This window comes from Trachinotus anak, unplaced genomic scaffold (assembly GCF_046630095.1).
Source record: "Trachinotus anak isolate AG129_WGS33_773 ecotype Australia unplaced genomic scaffold, CSIRO_AGI_Tana_v1 ptg000002l, whole genome shotgun sequence".
Classification (NCBI taxonomy): domain Eukaryota; kingdom Metazoa; phylum Chordata; class Actinopteri; order Carangiformes; family Carangidae; genus Trachinotus; species Trachinotus anak.
The window spans coordinates 12,985,101-12,997,209 of NW_027273853.1; the positions used below are offsets into that span (position 1 = coordinate 12,985,101).

The following is a 12,109-nucleotide window of genomic DNA, read 5'->3' on the forward strand; positions in this document are numbered from 1 at the left end:
GTGTTAACCACAGACTTTATTTCAGCCATTGGACCAAAATCCCGTTCAAATTCAAAAAACCTAGAGCCTTGGGGACGAGGGAACTGGAGGTGCTAAAATGCTAACTAATTCCCGGGTTTTGGGAATGTATTTGATTTATTTCCAGTTGACTAACATCTTAATCATTGGGAAGAGAGAAATTTTTGGAACAGCAGTCTGAAAACTTGAGCTTTTTCAAAATATGAAGCACGTGTTAGAAGCTGCTTCAGAAAACAGCAGCAGCTGTCTTACATACTTCACTGCACTCCTGTGTCTTCAAGTACACACTTTTTGAAATACAATTTTATTACAGTATACAAGTGACAGAAGCAACAGGTCATAGAAAAAGGTGCTGTGCTACAGACAGTTTTACAATAAACTGTGCACAGACAGCTTTTCATTAACACTTGTGTATCTGTGGTGTATGTGTGCAATCAGGCATGCGTGTGTCTCTGGGTGTGCTTTCAACCGTGTGTGCATTGAGTGCGTTCAGATACACGATGCACCTGTGTTAAACAAATGACCCCCCCCCCCCCCCCCCCATGCCTGTGTGGATCTCTCCCAGGTGTGGCTGATGCATGGATCATGTGGTGCAGAGTGCTCGGGGCCACATTGGCTCAATCGTCCTGGGATCGCCTCTGAATGTGGCCCTGAATTTGCATTGAGTGAAGGAACGGTTCACCTCCTCAGAACAGCCTTCGACGCATCTGAGGCGCAGGGGGAGGAGTGTGCTAGACCAACCCCCTGCAGGCAGAATCAGGTGTTATCTGTCTGACTGGGGACACCACCATCAATCTCTCCTGTCCACTCTCCTTTGCCCAGAATCAAATCAGCGCAGGGTAATACATCTGCGCTGATGACATGCAGACAAGATAAGCAATAGAGTGTGCCAAAATGTTGCCATGTTTGCCCGGTGTGTGGAGAGAGAACTGATAATGTATTTATCACTATATGCAACTGGTTAAGCCTTTCAACTATCAAAGGATACTGTGATGAAAGGAGATGCTGTGGTTCTTTCTCCTCAAGTTTTGCTTTCTCATCAGTGCTCCAGTGCTAAGTAGAGCCAGAGCAGCAACAATCCAGGTGCTAAGTTGTTAACAGCTTTTATGCACCTAAATAAAATGCACAGTAAGTAGTAATGTCATCCTCATTAAAGTAACCAATAATCTTTGTTCAAAAAAAAAAAAAAATCAGTTCCAAGTTCAATGTTCATCCTTTTAGATTTACTGCAGGCTTTAAACAATAAACGCGGATTAAATTGCCCGACTCAGAGACTGGGTCACGTCAAACACTTAGTGTAATCGGTTCAGCGTGTACTGAACCTCTTACACGTTTATGTCCCATCTTTCAACGCACATTACCTGCGCTCCTCCTCAAAATTCGATTTTATGGCCCAATTTATTTTCCATTTACATGCTCCCACGTTTCATATCAACAGAAAATAAAGTATTTCCTTCAACAACTGCGCTGACAATACGCACATGTACTGCAACCTTGAAGGCCAGTGACTCAAAAGACATCAGCGCTCAATGCATCTCTTTATGTTTGCGTTTGGTCTGGAAGATTTGACAGAAGACTGAATCTGATTCCAGGTTTTCTTCACTGTGAACTGTCCAGAAAAAGAGACAGAACTTAAAACATTACGTCATTTTTCAGCACTTGAGCTTTTTCTATAATTAATCTGTAATGATACAAATAGAAAGTCTTTCATCTCACCATATTTGGACAACTTTTTTTCAGACATCAATCACAAGTCTGCTTCACTTCCCTGGCTCATTCAAAATTCAGCAGTTGGGCTTTTAACTGATTCAGACAGACAAAATAACATCACTCAACTTGCTGCTCTTTCCACTGGTTACCTGATAGATTAAGAATTGATCAGTAGATTTCAACGATTACTTTAACAAGCACAGTGAGGTCTGGCCCCGAGCTACACTGCAGACCTCAAAGCCCCCCTGTGACCTAGACTGCAGCCTCAGATTCTCCCTCTGACTGGTGCAAATGTTTCTGTGCTGGAGGACTGAAGACGACCAGGCTACTGCTTTTTAAGGCTCTAAATTTTGAGGTTTCAGAAAATGTATTTTGTCTGGTGCTCTACAGTAAACAATAAAAAGCTGCACAGTCAAAATAACAAGTGCACTTTCTTGTAATTAATCTGTACGACAAGGCTTATTATGCCTTGGGCCAGTAGGTGGTAGGGAGTTGAAAAAAGAAAAAAGAAACACAGTGCAGGGGGAGTCAGACCAGAAGATGCAGAAGAGAGCAGGAGGGGAAGAGGGAGGTGAAAAACCTCTGTTGACACCTGGTCTGTATGATAATGTGATCTGTGTATGATGGCTCAGAGTTTGAAAGGCACTTTGTCCAATTAGAAGTGTGCAGCAAATTTCCACCTGCCCCTGACAGAGATGAAGTGGCTCTTTCAGAAGACACTGTGGCACTGAGCCAGCGAAGAGAGCCCAAACACCACAAGTGGAGCAAGCAGAAATTAATGAGCATCACAAGCCACACTTGTTTAACACAGGATGACATCGAATGAATATTCCCTCAGTCAAACTCTTTCATGCTATATTTCATTTGCGCAAACTAACTTACAAACTCCACAAAGGCTGAATAAAAATATTTAACATTCAACAGCTAAAAGTCAAAGCAAAAAAAAAAAAAACTTCCTCTTTTGTACATTGACATAATTTGAAAGCAACAGGAGTCGTAGTGCGATAAGTAAAGAAAAGCTCATGGTGCAGCGTATAAGGAACGTCTGCACAATATGCCACTATCAACATCAACCGAAGGCCTTCATCTTCCTATTTCTGTATGTCTATTTCTGTCTGTCACATAAAAATAGGCTTTTAACAACCCAGCATGGTGTTAATTATTGCCTCTTAAGCACTGCATTAGTAAAATAAAGCTGCAAATATTGATTGATCAGACAGATGATATTTGTCACAGTGAATGAGAGCGGGATTCGTGTATCATACATGGTGAAGAGTGACTGTCTTTCAATCACTGTCAGAAAGCAGCACAGCGGCATCGCTGCATTGATTGAGCCCCATCGTGCCACACTCTTCGTACGCCTCCTAAAGCAATCAATCCACAGACACACGCAAGAACCAAATATTCATTAGTGACTTATTCATATTCAAAAGCTGCCTTTTGAAAGTAACAAAAGAGCAGAATTGTCTTTGACAGGCACATTACAATGATTCTGTGACATACTGTGTGAGGCATGAACAATTGTGATCATCTTCTATTATTTGATGTGTAAAGACTTGTGTTCATTATTGTGGTCTGCCGCATGAGGAAAATCTGCATGAACAACTAGATTATTTAACAAAGATTATGGTGTTACAATTCACCAGAAACAGACGAAATGTTACAATATGAAACAAATACAAATGGCCTCCTTTGATTTCGCAAATATTCGACACTCACTTTTGCTTAATATGGCGCAAAGGTCAGTAAAAATATCTGTTTGGACAACGCACTGTTTCAGTAAGATCAAGCTAACAGTTTCACACAGAGTGATTCAACATGATTAATACTTATGGGTATTGTTTAACTACTCCAGCCCACTGGCCCTCTGTAACTGGCAGAAAAAAGAGAGATGGGCTGCGATGTTAATAATTAGTTGCTTCTGCACTCAAAAAAAAAAAAAAAATTCTGTCCAACCTCACCAGATTTTAATCAAAGGCTGAAAATAGTAGCTGATTGTAATCGGCACTCAGAAGTCACCAGGGGTGTTTGAAGAGCCCGTCAAGCCTGAGAGTGGAGCTAATTCGATTAAGTGGTGGCAGTACCTGGAGGGGACGGATCTGTATCTCTCCCTTTTTTATTTATGAGATTAAGTTGCGCTTGTTATTCCAATATAAATAATCAAGCCAACAGAAATGACACTGATTTTCAAGTTGCTTTATCTCCCATGTCTCCAAAAGTTTTTTGTTTATTTCAGGTGACAAATAAACTTTGTTAAGTGATACTCTGAACAGTTCTGATGTAACGGAAATGACAGCGGAGGACGTGCTTTGCCTTCCTCAATATTTTACCTTACCCCATGTGACAGAGTCGAGGAAAATCAAAGTTGAAAGTGCTTTGCTCCTGGAACTCTGGTTTTTATTTTAATTTATGAAATTTGAAGATGGATTTGTGAAAATGTAAAACAGTAACGTCACCTACTGTGAAATAATGATGCACAGACCTAGAAAAAGTAAAAACACACATTCTCCAGACTTGTGTGTTTGAAACAAGACCAATAGTTCCCTCCTTCTCTAGTCTAGAATATTCTAGTTTTATCTAACACATCTTGAGAATATTTAAGATATAAAAACATTGTTGAATTGGATTTAACCAAAGGAGAAGGCAGATGGATTCTTCTGCCTTACTGTAGTTCTTTATCTATGCTAGACGGGCTACAATATGCAACAGATATTTCCATTTTCATCTTTCATCTAATGTCGTATCCCACCACTCAACAGTCCTTAAAACAGAGCTGCCACGAGGGCCATTTAACCTACGGAAAGCAGGATAAATAACAGTTAAGGGGCTCTTGAGGTGTGCAGTTTGAATAACGTGCTTTGGATTTTACAACGTTACCTCTTCCTGTTTTAAAGCACGCACATGCACATAACGTCTGGGAGAACCTCCGTGGCCGGGAGATCATCCTGATTTTCCTCTCAAGTGTTCAACACATGTCAGTGCTCTGCGGCGTGCGGGAAGCGCTGAAAGCTCTGTGGTTAAAAATATATTTTCTCTGAGTGTGCAGACAACGGCTTTGGGTTCACATGACTCGACGCTCATGACACGGAGCAGCATGAACGTACAGGATGTCTCCAGTATGATTTTGTTCAAAGGCAGAGGGATGATAGTTTGAAAGATACTGCTGGTCAAAGTTCCTGACTGAGTGCTAGGATTTTCAGCGTGAGGGGTTTACCTATCTGCTCGGCAGCTCTGCACCCTCCACACTGGTGGAGATGTGAAAGGCTTGGCTCTAGATGTGACATAAAAATTCCTCTGAGTGATCCTTTAGACCCCTCTCACCACCTCTTTCCCTGCAGGCCTCTGCTAAGGGGCCCATGTCATATCAGAGAGGCACAGAGCAGCGCAGAGCCAAGCGGCACCAGCACTTGGGTCACAGTGTACCAGCGCATTAAATTTAGACTCCTTTAACGCCCTCCAATAATGCATCTGGAGTATTTCCGGTCATTACTATTCAGACTTTTCTATCTAAGATACAAACTTCTGTAAATGGGCCATAGATCTGAGCTATCGTTCACCACTGGAGATTTCTCATCAAATCTGGTGTCTGTCACCAGCTGAAACTTCCTCGCCAGCCCCAGTTAAGCCACTGGTGATTCAAACTCCAAAATACACTGTCCCGCAAGACAAAAACTTTCGGATTTGGTCTAAGTTAAGTTTGACATTTCTAAACTTTTTCTTAATTAATATAGCCTATTAGGACTCACACTGAATTCCCTGCAATATACATCTATTAAATCTAATAACTAATTACAGAAACATGCAGCTACACTAGAACATTTGCATTTTTGTGGTAGTGTTTTAGTTTAGATATTCATTTTTTTCAAATCCTTTTAGTGTGAGCTGCGCTGTGTAACAAATAGTTGTAATATGCCAGCACCAAACAAGAACTTGTACAACCACTGCAGCACTGATTGAAAGCACATGGACTTAAATCACTTAAACCTTAGAAAATGAAGTTTTCTGCATCGTAATTGCAACTGAGGAGAACAAAGTTGCACAAACGACATAACTGCGTATAGATTTCAGCTTGGTTAGCGTTGAAACTACTGGCCCAGATGTTGAGGCACACAGAGAGAATCATGGGTCAAGTGCGAACTCAGGCAATGGTATGCCTGCCACAGCCAGCGACGTCCTGTCAGTGTGTAAATGTTCACTGGCAGGGAAGGAGCAACAGTGCATCTACAAAGCAGCTTCCTACAATAAAATCCACAGGAGTCCCTGCATGCAGCTTCCCTCGTACCAAATACAGCATTCCACTCTGCATCATGACAAGTTATCGCATGACTTGCAAACTCTTCACACGGCAGATACAGAAGATTTAATGCTCCAATGATAATAACAAAAATAAATAAATAATAAAAATTCGGCTAGTTCGCCCTATAGGCTGCACAGCTACATCAAATTCAACCACAGTGCTTAGAACTGCCTGACCAAGAAACAGACAGTCGCCTTTCAGCCTCTCGCTCTAGCCAGTGGAGAGCAAAACATTCAAATGTCGGCCATTTTTAACATAAAAAGTACCAAAAATATTTACTTTACAAGGTCTCATAAAATGCTTTTAAGTCTGATGTGTTTACCCACAAAGCAGGATGTCAGGGATGTATTTAAAATAAGGAGGGACTTCATTTAAATATTTGAATACAATAGGTTTAAAAAGTAAAACTGAGCTACTTATATCACGACTAAGACATTTTAGGAAATGGAAATAACGTTTCTATAAAGAGAATCAAAGATCATCTTTGGACAGAGTTTTTGTATTCCCACACACACACACACACACACACACACAACTCACCAACAAAAAACCTTTGAAAGTTTACAGCAAAAGAACTGGATTATGATATAAAATTACATTAAAAATGGATTGTATTTTTCGCATATAACAACAGACAGTCAAACAATCCAGGAAGAAAAAGGGAATTGATTATTTCATCAAAAAGTCATTTACAAATAAGCAGCACAATTTGAGCCAAAATATTTCATCATTTTTTAGATTTTATTTCTTATTCTGAACTGACTGCGAGAAGAGTGCCTCACACCTGACAGGACAAAATCTCAATCAGGGTTCATTTAACTGCTAGTCCTGGTGTTATGTTGACATTCACAGGTACATCCTCCTTAGATAAGCACAGTGTCGCTGTCAAATGTAATTTGACCTTTGAGGCTCATAAGAACAGAAGACCTTTTTTTTTTTTCATAAGTAGTGGTGCCAAAGTCTAAACCCGGAGCAGGTGTCAGCGCCGCAGCTCAGTGTACAGTTGAAGAAATACTGTTATCTTTTCAGTTAAACCGACTGATGTTTCGTTCTGTGGGGTAGATGAGAACTCAATGACCAGATACTGAACTTTCACTTCAAATAACAATGTTATCTGTCTGACACGTACCAATAAAAGAGTTCAGGATATTATCGCTACACCCACATTCAAGAATTAAAAAACACAGGATGACTGAAACTCAATATTATGTTGGAGGCAGCCAGCCAGAGAAAAAGAGACCCTTAATGGAGTTCCTCTCCCGGCTCTGTCCGAGCTGAAGGCTCAGCTATAAGCCTGCACCTGTATCTTCATGCTCTCCGGTGGGCAGGCAGCCCTTATACGCTGAATTTGAGAATGCCACAGCCTGAATAATGTCACTGTCCACTCGAGTCACATGCAAGCCCCATGCCAACAGCCGGCTTTCTGAGTCTGTGTGTAAAACCTTTTTTAAAAGCCTGTGCGTCCCTGCACCTCATCCGTCTTGTGTTAACAACAACTAAATAAATGCTGCCACTCTAGCCGAGAGCTCTCATTTCTCTACCCAAAAATAAAACTGCTGGATGAAAGTCTGGTTACATGTTGATCAAGAGAAGACTGAATATTTTTATACTCTGCCTTTTTAGTTTGGATCAGCTACTAAAAGTGCAGCGTCAAGTGAGATTTGTTTCCTACTATGAGATCAACATTTTAAATTGCCTTTTTTTTTTTTTTTTTTACAACACGGTGGCATGATGGGAAAATCTACAACGCTACTAAATGTTGTGACATAATAGGATGAAAGATGATATTTAGTATGAAAGGATCAAAAGGAAAAGAATCTAGATATGACACAAACTAATAAGCAGGACGCACTGTAGGACACTGCATCACACTTGACAGTTTTAAAAGCAACACAATGTTATTGTCAATGACAATACCAAGCATTTGTACCATGTAACAGGAGAAGCATAGTGTCACTTAGTGAAGTGTACCACTACAGTACTTTGACACACACAAACACAAACACACACACACACACACAGTTTTGACACTCAAACAAAGTCATGTTAACAGAGGATCCAGGACACGGGGGCTCTTATCAGATCTGCAGCTTCAGAGCTTCCCTGTGCAACTGTGAGGTTTCAAGCCTCTGCAGAGACCATCACCTTACATAACCAAGCCATTAATATTGATTGTTTCCAAATTTGCGAACTGAGGGATCTTGCAATATGAAAATAACACCCTTTCTTCTTTCCAGTAATGATATCCACAGCCCCCCAAGGCCTGTTCTCTGACCCACTCAAGTCTTACAGGAGAGCTTCTGCTGAAGTAAGCTTTTTCTACTTAAAAGGTATTAGCACTCAGGGTTAAAACAGTAAACGCTCTGCATGCAGGATAAGAAATGTGCATCCTCAGAAAGTCTAATACAGCTGCTGTACAGAGAGAAAACTGCGCTTGAGCAAGTGGCTGCCACTTTTCAGACGCTTGAAAAATCACAGTCTGAGCGTTGAACTGTCATACGAAACATTACATCTTACAGGTCTGTGGCCCAAACTGTGAACCATAACCCTTTTTCTTTTATTGTTTTATTGTTTTGAAAAGTCCTGCGCTGTGCTGTGTCATCACAATAAACCAGCTGCAGTTACGTCTTAATGGAACACTTGAAGTTTTACATGAACACTTTATTACATAAAGTAATTAAGCCCTCGATTCTTTATGAAAGCAAACTTTTCTTCTGCTCTGTTCAGTGGTGAATGTTCTGAATATTTCTACATAATTACATTTACAAATGATCTGATATATGGGCCTCATAATGTTTATTTTAAAACAAATATAGGCCAACTGTTGCAGAATTATAATGCCTTCTAAACACCACAATAGATTTCCTTTACTGTATGCAACTGTACATCAAATCTACAGGTGACAATTTAATGATTGTTGAGAGTTGCCTCATAACCTCAGTCTTTTCAAAATTGAGCAGGCATCTGCGTCTATGATGAAACACACTGGGTGGAAGCCTGTGGTATACATTTGAATTTGAACCACACTTTTAAAATAAGAGAATAATTTAACTTAGGAATTTAATCATAAGCAAATTCAGACACATACTGGCAAGCAATAAGTTTTGAAAAAGTTCTCAAAACTTTTCTTCAAGCCCTCCTCCACTAACACGCTCTAACAATCATTCTTATTCTTGCAAAAAAAAAAAAAAAAAAGGTCAAAATAAAGTTTCACTGCAAGGAAACTCCTCTAAAGCTGCAGAGGTTGTCCCACTGAACATGTTTTTTTTTTTCACCCATTCAGCATTACATAACAGACCAAAGGCGTTCTTTTTCCTGTCTTTCTCTTTCCCAGACACACTTTAATCCTGTGCATAAAAGGGTGGGGTGAATATGGGTCAGCAGGTTAGGAGTGTCTCAAAGTCAGACTTGTGAAAAAAAGAAATCAATCCACGAAGCCTCCCAACTACCTGTCTTTACCCCGCGATTACATAAGTGCTCGGGCTGTGCCAACCCACAAAGTCACACAGTTTCCCCTCAGTGGTGTACAAATACACGCCGAAGTGCGATGATTCTTGCTCATTAAACAGCCCTGGTGATGGTGGGGGAGTGGGTGAACTCTTGGATAAAGTGGAAAGATCCGCGGTGGTGATTTCTGCTCTCAGTTGCGCGTCTGTTTATGGCTAAACCTGTTACATAACCGGCTTACATTCCACATTCACCATATCACACTCTAAATATACCCTTGCGCACAGGAAGAGTGCGCACACAGACGCAAAATATAAAAAGCGGTGCGATGAAATAATTGTCACGTCTACACCGCTCGCCTCACTGTCGTGTGTACGCCAACTCTGCTTGTCAAGAATCGGCAGAGAAATCACTATTTCTTTGAACTTGGATGAGCCCGGTTAGCCTGTGCTGGAGACAGCCGAGAGGGGGTGTGGTTAAATACTGTCTGTACTGTACAACATGGACGGGACGTGGTGGATAAATCATGTTTTTTTTTTTTTTTAAAAAAAAAAAGGAAAGAAAAAAGACATGAACTAGTCCTCAGCAGCAATGCAGACAGACTTTTGACGGGCTTTATTGACAACACAGGGCTGTGCTGCTGTCCCTGCCTGGATCATGTGAAGGTTTAGTTGCATAAAAAGCCGTGCAGCGCCTTCATGCTCGCAACAGTGTTTGAGAGCTGGCGCTAAACAAATTCCAGCTGCTGGGGCGTCTTTTTGCACACAGGAATAGCCTAAATCTGTTAGCTGGAGATGTTTAAAAAAAAAAAAAAAAAAAAAAAAAAAAATCCAGCCAGACGGCGCTGTGTGCTGTATCAGGAATAGTGGAGGACATGTCCCCTACAAAGGAGAATGTGGACTGATCGATAAACTAGCCCGCAGTTTCCAAAAGTTCACTTTTGCCACTTTGACAATATCGCGTTTGAGCGGGCAGGTTGGCCTGTCCGGTCGCGGACAAAAGCTCCTGTTGGTCAATGTGAAGTCGCTGGGTAATTGATTTATCTTGCAATCAGAGTAAATGTGACATCTGTGACCGTATCACCCCCCTATGATTTGAGCTGTCAGTGAAGCCTGAACGCCAAGCAGCACACACCGAGGCGCTAATTACAGGCGAACGGCAAAAAGCCGCGGTGGTACTAAATAAAAATAAAAAATAAAAAAAAAAAGCCATGTCACTGTGGTTGGGTGAATTTAGACAGTGTGCAGTTATTTATGGGGAAGCGATTTAATTCATTTTTGAAGTTTGATTTAAAAATTCCTCGATCGGTTCTGATTTCTCACGGAGTAAAAAGCGAAACACGGTCCGTTTACCTCTGTTGGTGCTTGAGCAGGTCTGCCTTCGAACCGGGGCTGGATGGTCCGCTTTCCGGAGCGTCTCCAGGTTTACCGGGGTTTCCCTGACCGGGGTAGCCGGCTCCGAGGCGCTGTTGCCCGGGTCGCTCGCTGGATCTGGAGGGGACTCCATGTTGAATTTCAGATTTACTGTTCAACTACCGCTAATACTTAAAACTAATTCTATGCGGTCTGTGAGCTCCGACACTACGCCTTGCTATCTAATTTAGACTAGAAGTAAGAAATGAGAAATGCGAGTGTGTCTAGGGGTGGGTGTGTAGGTTTGATTGTCCACTAGCAGCGCTAGTGAGAGCTCCAGTCATGCAAACTGAAAAGGGAGAGGTTGTCAATAGCCGAAGAATAGATGTAGGCCTGAAACTAATCCATGCTCATCGACCCTGCGCAGTTTTACATGGAAGTGGACACATTTTACGACTGTCTGCCCCCGTCCTGTACGGTTTTCTCCATCTATGGTTCATCTTAGGTGCAAGTTGGGCAAATTGTGACGATACCACCTATAGGCTGCTGCTGAATGTGAAACTGAAAACTGGCCAAAATGGTCAAAATACATCATCATGACATGCAATTGCATCAGTGCATGATGCAAACCATTTTATTGGCCTGTTAAACTGACAATAATGAATTTATGTGAAAACACTGGTTCCTGGGGGTTGTTATTTTTGCTTCAATCACAAATTCCTCCCAGCTGAATATGGCCACTTTCATCCTCATCAGCATATTTCCCATCGTATATCATCTCCACTAACATTTGTAAGTATACAGTCAAAAGCTGTGGTGGTTGCAGGGGATGATTTATTGTAAATTCCTTCACTGTGGATGCTCTTCCTGGCTGCAGCTTATAGCAGGCTGCTCCCGACCATAAAACAACTTCAATGTCGAAGAATTCAAACAAGAATAGGCAGAGCGCCCTTCATTATTTCCATCATCATCACTACCATCATCATCATCATCATCATCATCCTGTGGGAGGAGCGGACTGTATCTCTGAGCTGTGTGCTGGAGCTGATGAAAGGACTCTTTCTCTTTTTCTCTCACAATAACCTGTGCGTCTCCGCTCCGCCTGATAAAAGTGAATATTGACAGCAGTTTGGAGAGAAAACGCTCCCACGTACAGTGTCACGTACAGCCGGCATCAAGCGTCACTCTGACAACTGGCATCCATGCACCGCTTGTTGCGCAGCAATTACAAGCACCACGCTTTCTGCATGTGATCAGCGGGCGAGCTGCGAGGCGAAGCCCCGCC

General features: G+C 41.6%; 1 protein-coding gene across 1 annotated transcript in view; it reads right to left on the reverse strand.

The window, feature by feature from the left end:
* The window catches only part of roraa (RAR-related orphan receptor A, paralog a), a 182,491-nt gene extending 171,316 nt beyond the window's left edge, over positions 1 to 11,175 (reverse strand). The window contains exon 1 of the mRNA XM_071498967.1: positions 10,825 to 11,175. Coding sequence (XP_071355068.1) covers positions 10,825 to 10,978 — 154 coding nt within the window. The 5' untranslated portion in view covers positions 10,979 to 11,175. The remainder of the gene's footprint in view (positions 1 to 10,824) is intronic.
* Between the last annotated feature and the right edge of the window lie 934 nt (positions 11,176 to 12,109).